The sequence below is a fragment of the Cyclopterus lumpus genome, chromosome 17 (assembly GCF_009769545.1).
Source record: "Cyclopterus lumpus isolate fCycLum1 chromosome 17, fCycLum1.pri, whole genome shotgun sequence".
Taxonomy (NCBI): domain Eukaryota; kingdom Metazoa; phylum Chordata; class Actinopteri; order Perciformes; family Cyclopteridae; genus Cyclopterus; species Cyclopterus lumpus.
Genome location: NC_046982.1, coordinates 9,731,488 through 9,755,300, shown reverse-complemented (window position 1 = coordinate 9,755,300; position 23,813 = coordinate 9,731,488). Strand labels below are relative to the sequence as shown.

The following is a 23,813-nucleotide window of genomic DNA, read 5'->3' as shown; positions in this document are numbered from 1 at the left end:
CCCCACGATCGTGAACGCTACATGAGTATTATCTTTGCCATTAAATATTGTTAAACTTTAACTCGAATCCTGAATTTCCTGCGGCCACGGGACCCGGAGCTTTGAACACGAATCTTACAGTATCCATCAACATAAAAGCCTCCAGTTGCTGTTGAGAGAGTGAGCTCCTGAGCCTGTTTGGTATATTTCAGCATCGAAAAGCTTTGCTCGCTTGCTACTACCTGTGTGACAGGGAGGATCAGCAGGAACCTGTATGCAAGGCCTATGATGTGGTATGCATCATGTATGTCAGGAGGTTGTACTGCTTCAGAACTCGGTAGCAACAGATTGGACAGTCCTTGTAAACCATCTCTGCCTCATCTTCAGCATCCTCCGGCCCGGGCTCTGTTGTCTTGGTTGTGTACTCCTCACATACTGATGCCTTCAGCCTATCCCACTGTCATGCCAGACTTTTGAGCTCGCTTTGTAACTCTGTCATCAAATGGCAGCAAACACTTGCTCAACTCTTGGAGTGCTGCCTCTGGGAAACTATCGCCGTAAGATGTTACCTGGCTGAAGTTTTTCGGGTCCAGAAGTGCCAGATCAGCATACAAAGTGCCATTCATGAGGAAACGCTGGTGCATGCTTCCCGTGACTGTGTCCATGATTCGATTGTGGACCTCAATCTTGTATGATGTTTCGGCATCAGTCACAGCCTCATCTCGGGACATCTCTCCAGGCAAGGATTTCTTCCTTCTTCCCTGTTTCTGTGGCAGAGTGGTCTCCACCTCTAGCTCAGTCTCTTCACTCTGCTCCTGTAGTTGATGGTTGGCCCACTGGATGAATTTGTCGGCCGCTGTCTTGACACTCTGGTCATATCCTTCAGCTCTGCTTCTGCAGCCGCAACCATCTGATGAGCTGTCAGGATGTCCATTCCACTTGTCTGAAGGTATTTAGAGACTCGTGAAGTGACCTGGAAAATTTGCAGGAAGATCTGAGCTGTAAGTATAGTCTCATACTTCAGAAGCTGGCCGATGTATCCCTGTACATTGACTCGTGCCGTGGCATTGATGGTCTCTCCAAATTGAATGGCTGAGAGGGTGTGGAGGACATCAACATACAAGGCCCCGTCTGGCTTTCCAAAAGAGCCAAACACCTTTGTCACAGCTGCATCTTTGGACCACCAGCGTGTTTCTCCTATCGACGTGGGACGTCTGCGTCTTGGGTCTTTGCTCTCCTTCTCCCAGATATTCATCCTCTGGTAGGACTCTCTGAAGAAGACAGCCATGTTGTTCAGCAGGGGAAAAAGAGAGCCACTTGCTAGTACACACTGTGTTGTCTGACAGCACAAGGTTTAGGATCTGTGAATAGCACCACACATGGATTTGAGTCGGGCACTTTTCGGAGAGCAGTGAAGAGAAGCCTTTGTATTGGCCTTGCATATTGGAGGCCCCATCAGTGGAATTTCCAATACACCGCTTCACATCCAGATCCATGGTCTTCATTTTTTCCCAGTAAAACTATCATTTCCAAAATGTTACCATGGTCAATGGTGTCGTCATCAAGTGTGTATGCTGCCTCTCCCTGCTTGCCTCTGTAGCTCAAACTTCTTTTACCGATGAGCTTCATCACATCTATAATGCGCTCCAACACTTGTCGCCTCCTGTGGACTTGCTCTCTATGATGCGAGGTCCCATCTGAGGTCCCATGAGAAGGTCCTGGATCATTTTTCTTGAGGATCTGAGGAAATATGCCTCAGCGCAACCTCTGTGTAGGTGGCTCTTCTCATGCTCTTCAACTCTCTGGTGTACGTGTGTGAGGTTGGACATGCCAGTGATGAAAAAGCTGCTTTCTGTGGGATTAGCAAAAGCCAGACAAAGGGAACAGAAGAGGGCTTCTTTGCTCTCTGCACTGCAGCCTTGCCGGCCTTCTGCTGGAGGTGAACATGGAAGAACAGGTCCAATGTGTCTGACTTCGGCCTGGTGAAATAATCCAAATTTTGGCCGTCACCTGTGTCATCATGCCCTTAACTTTCTCTGTCATCTTGGCTGCTATCCCTGTTGCTGTCATCTTCAGCCTACATCAGTGGTAAATAAGGATTATTATGTTACTATGTTAAGCCATTGACACAACACCATCAGCAAACTATGGTAGTATTTAGTATTAGTACCCCAGGTGAAAATAAATTACACTTAAGTACATACAATGTAAGTGTTTCCACTATTGGTTAGTACACTCAAAGTGTATTAGATAAGTATACTTTAAATACATGCACTAAATTGAAATACAATATTTTTGTACTTAATATATTAAAGTGTAACTTACGGGGTACCGTAAATTGTACTTTATTTAATATAGTAAGTGTACTTTTATGTACTAAAATGGCACACTGAAGTTGTACTTAAGTACATGCAAGTATACTTTTCTGTACTAATTACAGTGTGGCCTTGGGTCTTATCTTGGCTGATATGTTAGAATAATCAATCTAGATAACATATTAACATTGTTTATAATGTTAGTGTTGTGAGTAACACAGTGATTTTATCATAACAAGCTAGCTGGTTAACTTAAGCGTTATTTGACATAAGTTATTAGAAATTATAAGATTGACCTCTTTACAACTACCACTATGGTTAGCTTGGTCATCGATTGTAAGCTGGTGATTATGTCTAACATGTTAAACTAGAAGAAGCATTTCCTTCAGAAAATGCTAAAATCTGAAGTTTGAAGCTGAAATATATAAAACAATAGCTGAAAAGAGCTGAAAACAGCTGAAAATACCAAAAAGGGAAACTTCCTGCTGAAAAGTGTCGAAAGCGCAAAAACATTGACCTGAATTGCTGACAATCCTTGTAGTGGAAATGTATAACTGGAAAAGATGGAAGCAAAACTCTATTATCTAAATAATCAAAGATATGAATCACAATCCAAGAAATGAGAGAGGGGGAAAAAGTCAGAGAGAAGAGAGAAAAAGGGAGCGAAAGAGAAATAAAGTGAGAAAAAGAGAAATAAATAAAGTGAGAGAGGGAGAAAGAGAAATTAAGAGGGGGAGGGAGAAACCAGGGCGAAGGGTAGACAAGATCTTAAGACGGAGTGAATTTTCTACCAAACCATTTAAAACCCTATCAAAAACATGATTATTATGATAATCACCAAAATAGTATCATCAATAGAGAGGAAAGACTGAGCCGAACGCGCTGATGTGTTTGTTATGTTTGTGGAGTAAAGTATATATATATATATATATATATATATATACACACACACACACATACATACGTATATATATATACACACATACATACATATATATATACATACACACACACACGCTTTGAAATTCAATCCAAAGTGAAAAAATATCAAGTAAACCAGGATGAGTTACAGAAAAAAGATTTTATTATAGAACATTTACAAGCTAAATTGAGAGAAGGCTCATGTCCACGAGGTGCTGGCTACAAGTACGACAGGAAGGCGAACCGCATGTGCAAAAACTCTTCACGAGGACACAGGTTGCACAGCTCCTCTGACAGAGGGGTGACCCAACGGCTGGTGTGGAAGACGCTCTCGCCAACCTGCACGGGGGTTAACGGGACACACAGCTGTCATAAAGACACTGATGCTAATCTGGATCAAATGATAATAAACTTTGATTATTACTCCCAATAAACAAGTTACTTTATAATCTAAATACAAGTAAATGCCAGGTATTTACCAGAAGCATAAAGATTGCATGTATTGTATGTGTGTCTAATAAAAAAACATTCTTACTAAAGCGGTTAGCAATATCACCTCACAGATTTACATTTTGGCGTCTTGTTTTTTGCAAATATTCAATGGTGAACAAAAAATATTTGCTGCAATGTATGAATGTGTAATAATACGTATTATGTAATAATATGTATTATTAATAAGTGGGTCAAAATGAACCGTCTTAGAATCAGTGTTTATTGGTAATAATACATGTAATGTGTATCTTTTGCAGAAAAACTTTATTTTAAATCCGTACAAAATTGTTAAATTATATATATATATAAAATGAAAAAAGTAATAATTATGAACAAAACAGCATTAATATTATTTTGCATAAAACTACCGTAGACGCTACTTAGTTATGCTAACAACAAATCCCAAACTAAAGTATTGTTAGCTGGCTGTAAAGTGACTTAAAAATAGACAAACATGCTTGGGTCTTTGATGAAAGTGCTTTTACTGGTTGTTGCACGCGGTCACTTTAAACTAAAATAATTTAGAAGCATTGAAGACTAAAAGTAAGTCCTATTTAACCACTGAGTGAGCTGCTAATTCATAATTTCATGAAGTTTGCCGTTTGTTTTAACTCTTTTTAAAATGAATCTACAAACTTCCGTCTTGGTGAAGGACTCCCTTGCAAAAGATATTTTGAATGTCAATGGGAAAATATCTGTGTTAAATAAATGTTGAGAAAAAGCATTTGTAGCTGAGTGTTGAAATGCAGAAAATCTGTGATGTTCAAGCTTTCCTTTACCTTCCAACCAGGAACGTCCTTCATGAGAATTGCCTCCTCTTCTAGATTTTCCCTCAGGATCCGTAAGGTCCTGGCCAGAGTGGGAATTCAACTGTTACATGAAGACTAGCATGAGGGAGTTACCGCATATAAAATCTAAACTGGTTTGTGTGTTAGTTGTTTGTTGTTGATATTGTTACCTTCGGTCTTGCTCTGCCTGCAGCAGAGGCATCAGAGCTATCCTGGCTTCCATATCCTCAATCTGCAGGCGCCTTTATTGCACAAACACATCACCACTAGTTCAGCCATATTGTTCATTGTGACCAACATTTAAACCCAAAGTATAATTGCCAGAATAATCCTACCTCCTTTCTCTGTTCCAGCGAAAAAGCCTCCAGTAACCAAACACCATGACGCCAATCCCAAGGCCAAACATGCTATACCCTGTTGATTAAAAAAGGGATGAGTGACTGTTTAGCAACATTGCATTTAACCACATATAAAATAATATCCCAACCACATAAATCCCGTTTCAGTGTACCAATATTTATAAGAGACAAAGAGGAATAAAATGATATGTCTATAAGCATATTATTAGCGGCAGAGCTGTATCTTTCAGAACTGTGCCCTTAAGCATCCAGATAGAAGCAACTGATCAAACTGGTCAAACACACTTAGTTTTTGTCACGATTGAAGGTATGAACAATTAAAGAGGAACTTCCTTATGCTCAACCTCGCTCCTATTTTCCATGTTTTTCTGCGTAAGTGAGCGATGGGCAACCTTTTTTTAAATTGTCCAGTATTAATTAAGGCCCACAAAGGAAGAATGTTTTACAGAATGAGACCTGCTGTTACACACTAATCAGACGTGGACACAATGACAGACATAATGGATTAAGTGAAAGATAAAGAAAACCTTTTTATTTCTCTGTTGGTCCTTTCCATAATGCTAGCACACACTAATGCTGCGTTCGCACCAAAAGCGTTGCGAATTTTTCGCGTGAGTAGATTCCATGCAAAGTCTATGCACAAATGCGAATGGATGCGAATGAAGCAAATCTTCACAGGGAGGCGCGAATGACGCAAAGCAAAAACTTTGCCTCATTGAAATATTTAAACTTTGCAGAAGAATTGGCCCGTCATCACTGACGTCGTGCCGTTGGTGAATCAAATTGGCTGCTGCTACTCTAGTAGCGCTGGAGGCGGCAGTAGTCCAGACATAGTTGGTGAAATTCACCGAGCTGTGTGCGCCTACAGGTGATGTTATGAACCCAAACACGAGGGCGTTTGATGTTCCGACGTTTGTGTGATGTCCACAACAAGTATAAAGCAGAAATAGTGGTTATTTCTTCCATGGTGGATGGCGGAAATGATAAGGAGTAGTGCTGCGGTCATACCAAAAGCATTTCCGCCATCCACCATGGGCATCAAAACGCCCTTGTGTATGGGTTCATAACATTAATATCATATATATCTATTTATATTTATACATAACATCACCCGTAGGCACACACAGCTCGGTGAATTTCACAGACTCCGTCTGGATAACTGCTGCTTTCAGCGCTACTAGAGGAGCAGTAGCCAGTTTGATTCACTCATGGCAGGATGGGCGGAGCATCTCAATGCTGATTGGCTTTCACAACTCAGCATCAGGCAAATGAGGCGAATTTTTCGCTTCGCTCTATTCGTGTCTGCGCATTGACTTTGCGTGGGATCTACTCGTGTGAAAAGTTCGCACCGCTTTTGGTGTGAACACAGCATAAAGCCACGGAGATAAGCCACGCCCCCTCTCTGGCGCGAATGAAGCTAATAAACCACAAATAGTCGGTTGAGTAAAACTCGCGTGAGTGCTTATTGGTGTGAAGGCTGCATAATAATAACAATCGCAGTCTGTCAGTGGAAAATAAACGTTTTGTTTTCTGCTGCACCAGATTACAAACGGATAGGTCAGCCGCAGAGTTCATTGCAAGTGAGTCAGTAGAAATAGGTGGTCTCGGTGCCTGTTCAAAACATAATACATATTTGACTTAATGCTCTTGTTGTCCGTTTCTGTATCATATAGTTATTACTCTGATGTCAAATCGGTCTGACACCTGTCTATACTTTCGCACAGGAGCTCGGAGAGGACGGTCAACTGTGATCCGCAGACACTAATAACTTGTTCACAGAAACCTAGTTGGAGAATAAAGCTGATTTTAAATCAATCTTCGTTGCTGTCTTTCCTTCTGTCTCAGTAAAGCTATGGAGGATGTCTAGCTTGCGTTGAATAATTTAACTTTAATGTGGGCACTGTATACATATGTACAATTAGCACACCTCAGGTTCCGTGTTATTATACAACTATTTGATTCAGGTGGGTCTTAGTGCTAACACTCTGGTCAGTATAGAAATGGCAACCAGACGTCATTGTACATGTATATGATATGAAATGGCTACTACAATACAGAATACCTCAACAAGCTTCCATTTTAGAAGCATTCGCATTTCATTATTGTCAAGTGTTTACTAACGTGAATGTGACCCGCTCAGCACCAGGACTCTGGTTGGTTGTCTCACATTTCGGCTCCGTCCTGTTGCTATGTAGCAGTTCGTGTGTGGACTTGTATCTTTCGTAATGTAAGTATGTAATGCAAGTACCTGACAGTCCTCGTTTCGGAATATTTCTCTTATAATCAAACGAAGCATAGCCTCCCGCAGGAGGCATGTCCTGCTTCACCTTGGACCCCGCCATCTTCCGCTGTCTTCTCCGCAACACGCCGGTGACGTCACTAGTAACGCTTCCTCTCTCGTCCGACAAACGCTTCTGTGGCGCTCTACCGCCCCCACCTGTCTGGATGACCACTCCCTCATTTTGGCTTATTTTTTACCATACGACCACACCAGCTTTTTGTACATGTTTCAATATGTTTACAAAAGTAAATATTAACTTAATATAAAGAATACAACAGCTAGTGTTTTTTTAAAATGTGTACTTTTTCTAGTTTCCATCCATTATAAATGAGGTATTAAAGCTAGCGTTGGTAATCTTGAAAAACTAGCAAGAGTTTGTTAAATGTCATCCAACTGAGAAAACCCCAGCTCAGTGTTGCCAACTATTTTCCAATGAAATTAGCTTGCAGAACTAAAACGCTCCAAAAGTTACTAAATCTAGCAAGAAAGTCACCAAATAGGCAACAATGACTGCCCTTCAGACACCTCCATACAAAAACTATCCCACTGTTAAGCTATGAGTGAAAAATCAGAGACTGTATATAAGAAGGGAAAAAACAGATGGGTGCACAACGGACTATTAGGCAGTAGGCAGACAGGCCAGTAAACTTATTAAAGTCCTGCGACATCCAAAGATACCAGATTTTGTTCTGCCATCTTAGTTGCCAAAGATGTCAGTTTGCCTTCTGGTATGCAGTCTTGTATGTTTTGTGTTCCCTCTTATGATCTCACCAACCTGTCTTCACGGTTTACACCTCACTTCCGAACTGTTATTTGATCCGCTTTTATGATGCACTTGTCTTCTCTGACATTTACATTTTGCTTCTTGCTTGCTTTTGAATTTTGAATTTAATTTTCTTTTTCCTAGACTTAAGACCTTCATTTGCATTGTACAACAACTGATCTGATAACCTCTCAATATATAATTTCACTAGTTAAAATGTATAATAAATTGATTTAATAACCCATGACCTGATCCTGAAAAAGAGCACTGAAAATGTCATCCCATACGGTTTTGTTTGTAGAAATTGTTTGTAGGAATTGTCAAGCTTGTGTTATATCATCCAAAAAAATCAATGAAAACATGTGATTAAAATGTAAATTTTTATTTCTTTAGAAGCTAGGAAAAAATTAAACCAAATAACTTTAAACATAAGTTTGTACAATGGAGCTAACATCCGGAAGCAGAGAGATTATGCCATATAGTGAGGGTACAAGATAAAGATATCTTATGTTTTCTAGACTCTTGGCAACGGGTAGATGGTCCCTTTAGAAACGGATTCAGGCCTGGTTGTATGCATTATGTTTGAATAAATCTGAGGCTAGATCTCTGGCTCAAGTGAGGCAAATTCAGCTCCTTCAGAGTTTGCATTTTCTCAGAAATGACAAAACACTCAAAAATAATCTTACAATGTTGACAATATAAAATAAGCAAATTACAGATGGTAATTACAGATGAATTAAGCAATGACACCATGCTTCTTCAGCTAAGGTGCTTGAGGGAAGGCATGCTGTTTAAACAGAAAAAAGCAAGAATAAACTCTTCATTTGTAGAAACCACCGTATACTGAAATATAATTAAAAAAACGAAATAACTTACTGTAAATACAAAATAAATTCAAACCTTTAACCACGGGGGTGGTGTACTGAAACCTGTACAACGCAGTTCTTTGTATTTGCTTTAAATGAATGTGTATTTATTTAAATGTGAACTCTTGGCTAAGACTATAACCATTCAAGTGTCAAAAGATTGGGTCAGTTTGACCCACATCATGGCAGAAAGAGCTAATAAGCCCAGATCATATTACTTATTTGAATTTTGTATGATTTAAAAAAAAATCTTTAATCAAAGTACACATAGCCTCTTATCACACAACCCAGTCTGGAGGACAGAATAACCCAGGGGGGACCCTTTCCAGTATTATTTCTTTCTTTGCCCCAATCAAATCTAAATAGTTTCTGAACAATTACCAAAGAACAGCAAATCACAAAGTAAACAACAGAAAATAAGTATACTAAAACAACAATCATACAAAAGTAAAGGAAGGAAGGTTTCTTCAATTTGACAGATTGTGTTTGCTTAACAGTCCTCTGGGGGTTGCTGTTGACCATATTATTGGAATTGAGGAACTTGGACAAAAACTAAGTAGTACAAGCATACTGTTTGAATTATTTCCATGTGTTTGCAGTCTGCGACATCGACGAGCGAGAGGGGATCATGTCCAGCAGGTATTCCCTCTGACGAGCGTCGGCCGTGGCTGACGTCTTGTGACCCGTCAGGCTGGGGTTCACGTAAGCCATAGTGACTCCTGTGAACATGCAACAGAGCAGCAGGTCAAGGTGTGGAGCGAGCTTCATGCTGGCCATTAAATGCCTTTTGAGTTGAATAAGAAAAAAGCAGGACGGTTTCTTCCACCTGAATATCTAGCAACATACAGACCGATACAAAGGAAAAATTATAAAGATGTCTACTCTATATGTCTACTAGTGACACCCGGGGGAAAAAAAATGTACGCCACCAAACCGAGGGACTAAAGTAGGAAGATGGAGATCACTGGGAGGGGGAGAACTGAAGAGTGGGATTGCCTTGTCCGAAAACATTTCCTCCTTAACTGTATTTTGTTTATCTACAATTTGAGATCATACTAGAAGGTAAGGACTTTTGGATAAGATTCCCAAACACTAGAACAATTTGGGCGTAGGATGTTCAAGGAGTGCTTTTGGACCAGACAGGAATTTGAAAGACAGCCGATGTCAGCAGGCAGGCTGGTATTAATGCGAGTCTACCTGTATTGCTGTGGCTCTGCTTCTTCCATGCAGTGGATGAGGCACTACCTCCGCTGAAATTCCTGCCGCCGGCGATTCCACTGCTGCTCACCTTTGAACTCTGGACAGAGCGGTGGAAAACGTGGGCATGCTTACCTGGCCGGCTGACCAAAGCTGCAGCCGCCACTGCACTCTGCAGCTGGGAGGAAGAGGAGAAGGAATGGGGGACGCCCCTCACCCCCAATGATGAGACGCCATGGGACAGCTGGCCCTGGGAGCTCTGAGGGGAGAGAAGAAACACGGAGAGTGGTCGGTGTTACGGTTTCCTCAACTGCACAAATGCTTCTCTTTAGAAAAGATTCCAACCTGCTTGATGGAGTGATGGTGAACCATGTTGGCTCCTCGACTGGCCTGGTGGAGTTGCTGGAGGGAAGACGCTCTGGCGTGAGCCTGCTTTAGCTGCTGAGACAACCCCCTCTCTGCTTTCATCGACGAAGAGGATGAGGAGCTACTGTGGGAAACTGGCGAGGACGTCTGCTGAAAAATACGCTGCTCTATTTCCTGCTCTTGCTGCAGTGCTTTGACGAACGCAGCTTTCAGCCTATTGGTATGCTCAGCTTTCAAAACCCTTTTCTGACTGGATGACATGCAGTGTTCGCAGAGGAAAGCCCCGCCTTTTGTCTTGTCCTGCCTCCAGCGGCAGGTGAAGTCGGTTTTGCACTGGGTGCAGGTGAGGGGGTCTCTAGTAATGTTCTTCGACAGCGCTCCGCCAGTCTTTCCTGGATGGGGAGAGATGGGAAACCCAGAGGCACTGATTGAAAACTGAAAGAGTTGCTTGTGTGGTGTCAAAGAAGTAATAAGAAAGAAACAGACGCAGGTAAGCAGCTATTTAGATCCTGACTACATATGGACAATATTTATATTCCATGAAAATGGGACATTCGCTGGAGCTTGTTTGAAAAAGATCCAACATCCTAACCTAACACATAGGGCTGAAATTAATTACTATTTTCATTATTGATGATTGGGGCAATTAATAGTAGTACTACAGCCCAAGAGATATACAAAATAGCTTGTTAGCCAAACCTAAAGATATTGAGTTTACTATTATATATGAAGGAAAAAAAAGCAGAAAATCTTAAGCTGGAAAAAGTGAATTTTTTTAATTACTTGAATGATTATTGAAATTAATATTAATATTTTTCTGTTGTTCGATTGATTGATTAATTGACTCTTCTTTCTTTTCGACAATATGTCAACAAAAAACATCAAAAAAGAAAAGTAACACACCTCTGTGGATTGTATCCAGCAGATTCTGGACCACTTCTTCCAGTCCCACCAGGTAGATGAACTCATTATTGGCTGCAGATGGCAGGAAGTTAAACTCTGGGGCCGGAGGCTTGGGCGGGGGAATCTCCAGGAGGGTCTTCTCCAGTTGTTTCCGTAAGGCGAGTTTAGCTGCAGCTTGGCGGCTGGCTGGAGAGTCATTCACGCTAACCACAGAGCCACCACTGTTTCCCAAGGAAGAGCTCTTCAAATTGGATGCCGAGGTCTTTGAAAACAAGGAAGACATGTGCCTGTTGATGAACAGTTGAACCCACAAGGTAGCAAACTGTATAAACAAATTAGACTGGTCATTGTATTTACCTACATTTGTATTGTTACGGGACATTTCTTCTGCAATTATAATAATTAAGCACCCTGTACATTTTAACGAGGACGTTCAACCAAATCAAGCTTCCATGATTTCTAATGTTAGCGGTACACAACTAACACTAAATTAAATGTGAAGAAGATTGCAGCTGTAGATGTATATATTTAGCTTTGAATATTGAACCAGGTGTTATTATTTCATAAAACGCATCTTTTTGTGCATCTGCACCTACTTGGTACAACAACAGTCTCGTGACCCAAACAATATGCACCAATAAGGGTACATAGTCGCACACTGGGCAGCGGTTGGACTCAAGCTTCTAAGCACTCGCTGTGTTTGCTTCCAACACCCAAGTAAATGTAAAATAGCCAGAATTTTTCAATCATCCATTTCTTCAGAGTTTAAGGTCAAATCTAGACTTGAAGGTGGAAATTGCTAAGTGTCTGTATTACGACTTAATTCACGCAACTCTTGACACATGCATATGGAAATTTTGGAAACGGGGTAATTGGCAACATAAATGGTGAATTGAAGCCAGATTGTAGAAATTAAATGTGAGAGGAATCATTTTACTGATGCCAGGATGTGGTGGGATTCAGGAAAGCCTGACTTGCCTTTCCCCAATATTAACCGGGAATATACTTTTGGTATTAGTTGAAAGCACCTGTAAAATACTGACCAGAGTGTTAGCACTACTGCCAATTCTGATGAGCCCTGAGTTGACCGCGCCTCTCTGGCCGTGGATTAGGGAGGCGGAGTTCCTGTGGCCCAACAGCAGAGGAGGAGGTCCTGAGCCGGAGCCTCCAGAGGCAGCCAACTGCTGCTGCTGCTGCTGCTGCTGCTGTTGCTGCTGCTGCTGGCGGAGAGCCTGGATCTGCTGTGGAGATACGGAGATGGGCTAACCAGGATAGTGAGAGGGGTGACATGAAGGGACATCACAGACAAGGGTAGTGAAGGACAAGGGAGGGGCATCAAAAGCACCGAGGCAAAGGGTACACACAAAGAGAGAAAGGCGCAAAGAGAGATCATAAGTCCTGAGTTTAAGTGTCGTTATTTCCCTGCTAATTGTCCCAGTTTCCCTGCTAATGGTCCCTTACAGCAGTAAAATGGCTACCATTGACGAAGACAACATTGGCATTTTAATATCTTAGTGCATTAATAATATTGGTAACATTTCTCCATGACTCACCTGTGCCCCTCTGACCAGAGGCGGCATTATAATCTGGGAGCCATGTTTGGACAACATCTGCTGCCCTCCTCTCACCAGCGGTGGAGGGATGACTGGGCCTGAACTCCGGCCTGTCAAAATCTGGTCAGAGAACAACACCATCAGAAACAGGTCAACTACAGGTGCTGTCACACAGATATGCTGACGGATGTGTGTCTGCGGTTTAATAGGCATTTTTTGTTGTTGCTTTGAAAGATTCCTAACTTCCCAGAAGTATTTAAGTGGCAGCCATGATAAGAGAAGGAAAGATGGTTCCTTTTTCAATCTCCTTTAGCGTGTGGAGACAATGTTGTCCAACAATTCCATGTGACAACAACATTTAAAGCAACGCACCATTAATTGTACACTATGAATAAATTGAAAACATCCTTCTGAGGGGGTGTGATTATATTTTGGACAGGAATCCATAATTGAATAGTACATCATCAAGTTTGTCACTGTACTTATTTTCTGCATTATAATGATGTTGCTAAATAAACAACAGCAAAAAAAACAAAAACAATGTCGCACTGTTGTATTTTCCTACGTCCTTAGAAATTCTTCTACATAACTTTTTTTTATCAAAGTTAGGAAAGTTGGTCAGGAAAAGACACTAGGACATAATATTGTGACTATTCAACCGCAGCCCACATCTCAGAGAAGAGCATTAACCTGCTGAGTGCCTTTATTGCTTGTAATTGTTCCTCGAATGAGAGGAGGAGGAGCAGAGGAGCCAGAGAGACCTGTGGGCTAAAAAGGAAATGGAGAATGATATTAAACAATAAACAGGATGCTTGAAGTGGAGGCCAGTGTTGTGGGGATGTGCGCCTCTTTGTGTGACCCAGTGTTGATGTGGGTAATAACCGTTTACCTTCTGGAGAGTGTCCTTCTGTATCTGGCTCTGTCGAAGTTTCTTCAGCAGCACCAGCTTGGCCTCCTCTAGTCTCAGTTCCTCCTTCAGCTGCTTAATGATGCACTCCCTCTCTGCTGGGCTGCTCTTCTACACTCCACAGATAACAACATCACTGACAAAATCCTTAACAGCAAATCAAATGTGAAATGTTGGAGCTCAAACTGGCCATGCATCCTGGGATACTGAGCACTTATCTGCTACCTCATTTTAAGTATCTCTGAGCATCCATGAAACACCTAGAGTGTCACTTAAATCTTTGAGGTGAGAACATAGGTTGTCAAAGTCTAGTTTTGTGTCCATGCGTCTCACCATGAGCAGGTCTGTGTCCAGCTCCTTAAAGTGACTCAAGCCGTTCATCGGAGGACTCGGGGAGTCATTATCCGACAGGACGATGACATCGTCATCTTCAGATGATGGAGGGCGCTTCTCCCTTTTTATACTGCTGGATATAAGTAGGACAATGACATTCAAATTTAGATTTCAGTATCTTATATAGACATATTTGGTATTTTGAAAACTTTGGGATCTCCACTAGAATTTATAAAAAATGTATGTGGGTTAAAACAATGTGTAGATATTATCATGTTGTTCTCATTGATCCAGTGTGGTAGAGGTTAAGAACTGACTCAAATATTAGCAACCATTAGTATTGTCTGTATTCATAGAGATCTGCTCCTCAACAACATTCATTGTTAGTATCGTCTCCACAATGATCTGGAAAGTCCACACATCCTCCTCACAGCTAATCTTCATGTTGATACTAATCCAACAACAGACCAGTCCTGCATAACAAGAAGGAGCAAGGTGGGACCAGTAAGGTCTTTTCGTCACAATGCAACGGCTGTACTACGTATTTCCTGCTGAAACAGGATATTGAGGCAGCGTCTGAGTCATTTGGGGGTGACCCGTGTTGGGCTGTTTATTATAGAAATTAAAAAGGAATTAAAAAGGAAATTAAAGCAATTGGGAATGTGAAAGCAGATGACCTAAATTCAAGAAGTAACACTCAAAAACCCAAAGAAAATGAGTAATTAATATCTGAATTAATCTGTGAATATGCAGATGTATTTCTATGAATTCGTTAAAGTCAAAACCCTAAATTGCGATGCCTGTCTCTTCTCGCCGTCTCTCCTTGGGGCTTAGTGCCATCATCACTTCCTGTGGATTAATCATTACTCTTCCAAAGAAGTCACATGACCCCAAAGTCATCATCACGTGACACACTCACTTTTCCTCCTCCCCCCTGCCCTCACTGTTCCTTCCACTGTGGAAACCATGGCAACAACCGGCTGAAACCGGTTTGTGACACACGGCTTCATTTTGTGTGAGGGGAGTTTTTAGGGTTCAGGTGCTGAGTGGGGCAAAAATGGAGATAGACTAAAAGATAAAAGTTAAACATCACCTCTGAGGGTCCCGCCCCTCCGCCCCTCCGCCCCTCCGCCCCACCTCCCATCCTCTCTACCCTACACAGTAATTCAGTACCATCAAGTAACGTTCAACACGTAATGTCTTTTTAGATTTAAATAGCGTAGTTCATCCTTTTTTACTCTCTCTTAAGTAAGTTTTCCTCCCCAACAAACAATCTGAACCAGAAGCATTTCTGTTGTTTAGATGAAGTTTCCTGCACATAGACATCATTACGTTTTGCCAGATGAGTCATGTGGTTGTCCCAAATGAAGATAGTTTACTATAATAAATACATATTCATATTCTCACCCTGTGGAGGTGCTCATGTCCATGGGCTGCTCTCCAGTCTGAACTTCCACTTTAATGGTGGCTTTCACCTCCGCTGCAGCCAGCATGCTACTGGGCACCTTTGACTCTGCCAGTCGGACCTGGCTCCTTGTATCCACAGCTGGCTCCGTCTTCTCGTCGCTGGCACTGTCATTGCAGTCAGTCCGATTGTCCGAGCTGGGCTCAGCCATCGCCTGTTGTCTCTGGGTCCGCTCCTGATCGTCCTTCACCGACTGAGAGGCCAAAGGTAACGCTAAAGATGGCGGAGACAGGCTCTGCTCTTGCTCCTGCTCCTTCTCGGGCTCTGGTCCAACCATAGTCTGGCCCTGATCTTCCCGTGCCAGTGCAGAGTCGGGTTCAGGTTCGGTTTGTTCCTCTGTCATTGGTTCAGAAGGGTCCAATTTAGGCTTTTTGCTTTCATTGTCAGCATCAGAAGTTTCTATAGACTGGGGATCAACATCCTTTTCCAGCGCCCTCTTCTGGCTGCGCGTCTGGCGGACAGCCTCCTCAGACATCCCCTGCAGATAAAGAAATAAATAACTGTATTATTAGATATTCAAAAATGTATGACCAAAAGATTTGAAATGGATTTGTTCCCATATTGATTTCAAATCTGACCAGAGCTATATGGGTAAAGGTTATCCAGATAGCAAACTAAGGAACCCCCAGCAATGTGTAGATAAGTAGTGACTGTCAGTGAATGCATTTGGTTAAAGCTCAAAATAATGTTGATAAGAGCCATTTGAAAGCAGGGCTGCACAATACTTTAAAAGACTATTTTAAGCTCTGATTAAATGTCACATTGTATGCCTGTCATGTTGACATTATCTGGCACACAACAATAACAACAACACATAGCTTTTACAATAAATGAAGTTATACATTTGACTGAAAGTGTGGTTGTGAGCCTATTATTCAGAATGTAAGCAGACAAAACTGACCTTGAGTCAGCTGTTGGGGACACAGGGTGACTAAAATGGTCCCCAGACAAAACATGTGAGATTATGAAGGTCACATGACCAAGATGTTGACTCATGTATAATTCCACAACATCCAATTATCCAAATGTCTGTAAACCAAAATCCAAAAGAAAGGAAAACTGAAAGAGAAGATGGGAGAACTCAGCAAGCACTCAGTGTTCAAAACAAACCAAACTATCTGAAGATCACTTGACTACCGTCTTCCGGAAGAGGAGTACGAACCAAAACTTGCTGCAGTGCTGCACTGAGACATCAACATTGTAATAAAATCAGAGTTAGGAGTTTGGGGAATATACAAAATTAACTGGAGCATGAATTGTTGAAATATTCATAACAACCCATGAATCCAAGTATTTTAGTTATTTATGTGTGTGGAATATATTTTTACTCATTTAAAAAAGGAGTTGTGTTGAACCGTTCTTGGAGTTCGACACCAAAGAGCACCAGGAACATTACCATCTGATGCCCCATGAAGAACACATCCAAGTCCACCACATGTTGACATGCCAGCAGTAGTGGAGACGGAGATGGCAGCTCGTTCTGTCCGACAGCTGAGAGAGGGCACACTTGCAGGTGTGCACCAGTACAAGGTACATACAAACACACATTTCACACAGCCAGTGTAGGGTCAAGAACATGAGGAGACACCAGGTGACACTCTTGGTAAACAGCATTTCTTTGGAGCGAGTCTGCGCTACAGTCTGAGAAGCATGCATATTTCTAGCAGCATTTAGACAGAGGTGAGAATGTAAGACGGATTTGAACTTCTCTCCCAAACCAGTCTCCTTCTTTACACGGTGCGTCTCATCCCTGGCTTTCCACACTGCTTTTGAGTGTGGCCAGGGATCAGGTATAAACACTCTCTATGGGATCAAACTAGTTTCGTTAATAACCCGGTCCTTAAACATGTTCAGAGCAGAAAGGGACTGGCCGGTCCCACATTGACTGCATACATGTGCACTGCACAGGTATCCTCGCTATGTGTTGCCCATGATAGTATCATATTTTCTTTAGAAATGTGGATAAACCCTTGTCCAGTGCTATATCCAGTATATTGTAACTTACAGTTAGTCAGAAAAACAAACAAACATGAAGGTAAATTATCTAATGATGGTCAATGACACTGAAAAAAAGGGAAAGTATGACTTCAGCTGCTGAGGTAACTCAGTATAGAAATGCCAAGGTGGTTCAAATGTTGAAAGATCAATCGGCATACTATTGTGTATGCACGCTCATTAAAATGACTTTGGCCGTTATCACATGTGTAAAAGGTGAACGCGTGCTGGCCCATGAGGCATGCTGCATGAGACGACCCGTGCTCAAAGTTCAATCACAAACAGAAAGCACAATTGACATGGAGAGACTAACTCAGACGTTGACTGTTTACTGGACAACCACAAAGAAGAAACACAGAACCTTTATGTCTAGAATCTTATTCATGCATTTCTGTTATAGACATGAGGCTCGGTCTTGCCGAGGCTGTCTGAGGCCCTCAGTCCGCCCAGTACCACTACAGGAAGCTATGGGTATTTCTAGGAGAAAAATGACTAAAATGAACCCTTACAACCTACTACTTCTATGTGACACACACTGTACACACACTTCTACCCCCTCCCCTTCCTGTTCTCAGAGTGGTTATGGCGGCGAGCATAAAGCCCACTCAGTGTATCCATCATGTACCTATAGAGACCACACATACAGAGTCACAATGCAGCATGCAATCATCTGATAACAGAGAGCTGACTTAAGTTTCTTTTTTTTATACTCTGACATCACTGAGACACACATGACATGACCCTTCCCAGGATTCAGTGGGACACAAAGCACTTTTCCTGACAACCGGTCTAAACCGGTTGGCCAGTGTGTGTGTGTGTGTGTGTGTGTGTGTGTGTGTGTGTGTGTGTGTGTGTGTGTGTATGTATGTGTGTGTGTGTGACTGAGCGAGAGAAGCTGAAACTGGATTTAACCCTTTAGGTGCTGGTGTAGACGCTGTGCTTCCACAACGACGGCCATTACACAGCATGTGAGTGAATGTGTGTGTGCTGAGGAGAGTTGTGATGGCATTATTATTTCCAATGCATACAGCTGTGGAATAATGCTGGGGGAAGAAGTTAGTCACACAAACCCCCCAACCTCTTAGACACTGACCCCATCTCTATAACAGGGGATCTGAATGGCTGACGGGTTTCACATTTCATCTCAATGGCAGTATACGCACATTTCCATCAAGCCCACACACACACACACACACACACACACATACACACTTGCATGGAGAATCAAAGCCCCACCCACCCAAGAGTTTGACATCATATGCAACCAGGCTCTGAAAGCAAAATTCAACTTTCCATTTAAAAATCATTCTATGTCCACAAAGTTAACATACGAGTAAAATGACTGTCAACTAACACACACGTCAGGATAAAGAGCCAAACTGCCGATTTCCACATTATACTTTTCTAATCAGACAGTTTCTATTGTTATGAAAGTTTCATGGTACGATTATCAAAATGATCTCGCCAGACAATATAATCTGGATACATTTTACAAACACATGGAAATCCTCAAACAGCATTTAACGACACTGGAAAGACGAAATTGTAAGGTGTGTGGTCATGGTGATGTGTCTACTGTCCTTAAGTGTGTTGTCTTTAGCTGTCACCCTTTTAAATTTAAATTAGTATCAGAGAAATAGCTTTCCATCTGGCCTTATTTCGTACATTAGCATAACAAGCAACTATAGTGGCTTGTTATGCTCATGAGGGGTTTAAGATTGTTGTCTAGGTTTGAAAATCATCACATGAACATGTGCATTGTAAATTCATCACAAGGTATAGTATCATATCATCTTATTGCACCATGTAGGTCCGTGACTCTTGACAAGTGTGGCTTTCACCGGGCAGAATAGTCATACGTTAATCTGGTATCAGATTGCTCCCACTATCAGGGCGCCGCTCAGCTGAACCCACAGTTTATCTACACCAGTCTTGTTTTTTGGTGCGTGTCTTTTCTTCTTGTGGTTATTGTGGATCATGCCCACCATCAGTCACTCAATCACCCTTCATTCTGGCCGGCAGACTCATTCTCAATCATCAAAGTCTGGCTGCACATAGGTTTTAAGGATTTAATTTAACCACTGACAAACCTTTAACGTGTGAAAACATATTTCAACAATGCACTGGATTTAAAGAAAACTGTCCAACCACGCAGTCACACTATTTTGGAAAACTGCTGCATCGGCAAAATATTTGCATCAGATATCTGGTTGTATCCGTCAGAAAAACAAATGATAGCAATGATGGTCTGCAAGCATCCACTGGGAACAATACAATTGTTTAAAATGAGCTGGAAGGCTTTAATTGAACAGTTTAGCTTTGAATTTGATCACTGGTTTGCTGGATTAAATCATTTAAAACTCTTCAAAGGTCAGTGCTTTATGCAGCAACTAGCACCACTTTCTACACAAAGTAGGCAGAAAAAGGCAATCAGTGCTGCCTATATATTTGATGAAGTCATGGAGGCTTGACTAAACAGCTGCCCTGTGACCCCTGTAGTCATGTGCAACAGATTAAAATATGGCCAGCGGACGACCCTTTCCAGAATAGTGGCGATTACACAACTGAAATATATATGGACAAGACTGGGTGATTTTCTGGAAAACTTCAAACCTGAAACACTTTCTGACTCACTCACTCTTGTAATTGTAATACCATGAATACAGTCACTCCCTATACTACTCCACATAGTGGACATACAACTTCAACCCTGTTTGTCATAACAATGAGCATTGCCGGTTACAAAGCAAAGCATTCTCCACTCTTCTAACCGGTGTTAGTCAACCCCTTCTCTAAAGGCAACATGTATTTTGTTCAGTGAGAGCCTGCAACAGATTAACATGCAGATAACTCTTTACAGGGGCTTTGTTCACTTGAACAACTGACTGTTTATTCCAGATCTCCACAAGAGGCAATAAAACCATCCTCAGCCTACATTGCATGCACAGTACCTGGATTTAAGTGGCTTTGTTGTGCACAGATCCTACTCAAACAGTGATCATTGATTACCGATACGGATGTTTACCATAAGTGACAAAAGGTAGAGCTGCAACAGTTAGTCGATTAACAACTTTGATAATCAATTATTTTAGTAATGCTTCATGCAAAATGGCCAAAATTCACAAATAGTATTAGTTGTTTTTACTCTTCTATAATAGTGAATTTAAGATGTTGGATTGTGGATGGTCTGGCTAGACAAAACAAGACATTACGTCACCTTGGTAAAATTTGATGGATCAAAATGCGTTATCATTTTATAAACCAAGCGATTAATCTGGAAAATAATCAGCACATTAAGCAATATTGAAAGTAGTTGGAGCCCTACAAAAACACACACAAAAAACACACAATAACTTATGAAATCTGTAACATAAACCAATATGATTAATAATGAATGAAACAATTTAAAGCCATTCATTTATCTATCTACTTTTTAATTTTTTATTAGTCTTAATATGACTGCAGTTCAAGTTAAGACTACATTAGTATTGCCTCTGAGAACGCTAATAATTACATCACGTAGGTGTTATGACATTATGTCATAACACCTTCGTAAATCTCAATCAACAGTATCTCATCAAAAGTGCAATCAAACTTGAAAGCCTTGAACTAGCACAAATAAAGTGAACCCCAGCAGCAGCCTTGATAACACAATATTAAAATGCTGCATGTGGTTGTAGACACACCGGCTTCCGTCATATTTATTCATTAGGCCAAATATTAAGAGCTTTTACATCAGTGCGCACAGATAAATATACAATAGACAAATTAGTACAAATATATTTCACTGGGTCACACTGGTATGGCTAGAAACGTGTGTGTGTGTGTGCGTGCGTGCCTGTCTGGAGGAGACAGAGTGTGTGCGGTGTGTGTGAGAGTGTGTGTGTGTGTTCAGCTTTAAGAGGAGGAAGACTACGGTTGTCACAGAAAGAAGTAGGAAGATTAGCTACCAGATAGCAGAACCAACACTGGTGCCAAGGGGCTTAAGGCGAGCAGCAGCGTCCACCATTAACGTACCGACACCCAGTACACCACCCAGTCCAAAGTCAGCCCTTTAAAAACTAAACCCAGCCCACACTACATGTGCAACCTGCCGGCTTTTCTTTATTGACACCGCGTCAGAGGAGGCGAGCGTGTGATTAGTTAGCGAGCTAACGTGAGCTAACAGCGGCACAAACAACAACACCGAGACACTTAACTCGAGGACGACGTCGAACGCAAACGTCCGAACGTTAGCGGCGGTTTAGAGACTTCAAGTCAAAGTGAGAAAACTCCTCCAGCCGAGCGGGTCAACGTGACACACACAACCAGAACCGAGCCCGGATCGTTGACCTGGCTGCACCCCGATGCGGGACAACCATCCGCTCGAAAAGCGGGCACAAACTTTTATCCTACTACCGTAAAAGTGGGGTTATACGAGGCTCACCGGGACCGTTTACCTGTGTGTCCCCTCCCGAAGAAAACAAAACCGAGTCGGAACTCATGAATCGCATCGACCTGCCCGAGGTCTGAGCGTGCCGCGAGGAGCCGCTGGCGATGAAACGTTATAATCCTCACCTCATTTCACGACTTCTACCGCACACAATCCAGCCCCGGGATCGTATTTACAAGCTGGCACGCGTATGAAAACGTAGACGCAGATAATCTTTGGCTGAGCAAGCCCCCCCATCTCCTCCCCAGAGCTCAACCTTTGGCTCTGCGGAGAAGTGTTACTTTTCAACAGCCCATCAGCTTCTTTATCGTCACAGATAGGTGGAGGAAAACCTGGCTCCTCTCGACGACTCCGAATAAAAGATCCACTTACTAAAAAACTTCGGCTTCACCTCAGTCAACTTACTCGGTCGCTTTGTCGCCCGTTCTTCGCCGATGGTCGACCAAGGAATGTTTAATCTGCAGTTAACCTCGATAAATCGTTGCTTTTTTTTAAATCCAGGGGATATCCTCTTTTTTTCGGCCCTCCCCACTGCCGCGTCTGTTGCCAAATAATGCGCCTCAACACACATGGAGCCGCTGCGTCCTCTTAGTGGGCATGCGCACCTCGGCATACGAGGGCGACCGAATCACATCATGTAAGCCACCGACCACCAAGGGCCGAAGCAGGACGCCCATGTCAGGGGTCACGTTGACCCATGACTGTACCAGTAATTACAGAGAGCCCACAGTTACTCACTCAGACCACACACACACACACACACACACACACACACACACACACACACACACACACACACACACACACACACACATACGCACACGCACACACACACACACACACAAAACACTCATGAGTATCACAGTTCACCCCGAACATACAGTAAAGACCCAAACCAGCAACTTCAGGTCAAGAATACAAAACCACTTTATTGCCGGATATGATGAGCACCCAGATCTGGTTATACTAGAAACATTATGCCAATTGAGCAACATGTAGAATCAAATCAATTCATCGTAACAAGAGGGCTAACAGAGCACAACGGAACCAAGACTGGTTTGCCAAACGGGCAAAACCATTCAAGTGTCCCAGGGCCCGAGACCCCTAGTGGGCCCCTGAAAAGTCCTGCGTTTGCTGTGTGTTTATTTTTGTAATTTTTTTGGGTAATCTGATTTACTGCAAAATAGTGCAGGAATTTACAGTACCAAAGCACAATAACAGCTAATGTGGATTCATTATTATTCCGTAATTTTGAAGAGACCCAGATCCAGCTTCAATGGCGCCTTCAACCTGCAGCAGCTCCTCCTCTGGCCAGGAGCAGAGCTTCGTCCGGCCAACATCGGCACCTTGCTGCTGGAGGCCCAGGCTATAATGGTCCACTGGAGATAAGTTGAGGCTCGGGAGAACCAGAACTAGGACTTAGCGGGGAAGACTGAGAGACCCTGCTGCAGTAAAATGAGAGGCGTTCTTACGGTATGCAGTGTTTAATCAGATACCACCAACAACTGACAAAAACTGAGGTTGAATCCACTGTGTCTATTACACTGTATATAGAAACATTAAGCCTATACACTGAGGAGAGGGGAGTTGACAAATGTTTGCAGACATGCAGGTGAATCAGGCCATGCAAGGAAGTCTAGTAACTGCATTTCTCCCCATAAAAAGTCTGGCAACGCCAGCATCATATTATCCCCCAATCTCAAACTTTGTTCCCACACCAGCCACCTCAGCTTCATGTGCAGGCTCTCAGCAGGGACCTGCTTCAGCATCCCATTCGGATCCCTATCCCAACCTCAGCATCCCATAATTACCTCACGTCTCTTTAGGACTGATGCTAGCATCACATATGACTCCCTGACCCCATATCAAAATCCAAACCATCAACCCAAAACACATCT

The 23,813-nt window shown here is 42.3% G+C and overlaps 2 protein-coding genes across 22 annotated transcripts; both read right to left on the bottom strand.

The window, feature by feature from the left end:
- Positions 1-3,356: 3,356 nt before the first annotated feature.
- Positions 3,357-7,241, bottom strand: ndufa13 (NADH:ubiquinone oxidoreductase subunit A13). The gene is made up of 5 exons (XM_034556502.1): positions 7,103-7,241; positions 4,831-4,909; positions 4,666-4,737; positions 4,487-4,556; positions 3,357-3,554 (listed from the first exon to the last, which is right to left on the bottom strand). Exons 1-5 carry the CDS (start codon positions 7,194-7,196, stop codon positions 3,435-3,437), a joined length of 435 nt encoding a protein of 144 aa, XP_034412393.1. The 5' UTR covers positions 7,197-7,241; the 3' UTR covers positions 3,357-3,434.
- A 1,019-nt stretch (positions 7,242-8,260) lies between these two features.
- On the bottom strand, positions 8,261-22,504 carry LOC117746146 (transcriptional repressor p66-alpha-like). 21 transcript variants are annotated; one of them, XM_034555042.1, is made up of 12 exons: positions 22,307-22,504; positions 15,431-15,966; positions 14,024-14,156; positions 13,673-13,801; positions 13,474-13,551; positions 12,784-12,903; positions 12,274-12,492; positions 11,231-11,492; positions 10,307-10,719; positions 10,179-10,220; positions 9,962-10,061; positions 8,265-9,483 (listed from the first exon to the last, which is right to left on the bottom strand). In XM_034555042.1, exons 1-12 carry the CDS (start codon positions 22,484-22,486, stop codon positions 9,344-9,346), a joined length of 2,352 nt encoding a protein of 783 aa, XP_034410933.1. In that variant the 5' UTR covers positions 22,487-22,504; the 3' UTR covers positions 8,265-9,343. The 21 variants fall into 21 exon arrangements, with proteins under 21 accessions (XP_034410936.1, XP_034410939.1, XP_034410933.1 ...); XM_034555053.1 differs by having other exon boundaries at positions 8,267-9,483; positions 22,321-22,435; XM_034555057.1 differs by having other exon boundaries at positions 8,267-9,483; positions 12,274-12,471; positions 22,288-22,401.
- Positions 22,505-23,813: the final 1,309 nt, after the last annotated feature.

Coding starts and splice junctions, on each gene's coding strand:
- ndufa13 (XM_034556502.1), bottom strand. CDS start 7,196: ATGGCGGGGTCCAAGGTGAAGCAGGACATGCCTCCTGCGGGAGGCTAT. Junction 4,910..7,102: donor TCCGAAACGAGGACTGTCAG/GTACTTGCATTA, acceptor TTTAATCAACAG/GGTATAGCATGTTTGGCCTT. Junction 4,738..4,830: donor CGCTGGAACAGAGAAAGGAG/GTAGGATTATTC, acceptor TGTGCAATAAAG/GCGCCTGCAGATTGAGGATA.
- LOC117746146 (XM_034555037.1), bottom strand. CDS start 22,486: ATGTGTGTTGAGGCGCATTATTTGGCAACAGACGCGGCAGTGGGGAGG. Junction 11,493..12,273: donor GCAGTAGTGCTAACACTCTG/GTCAGTATTTTA, acceptor TTGTTTTCAAAG/ACCTCGGCATCCAATTTGAA. Junction 10,221..10,306: donor ACCATCACTCCATCAAGCAG/GTTGGAATCTTT, acceptor CTCTCCCCTCAG/AGCTCCCAGGGCCAGCTGTC.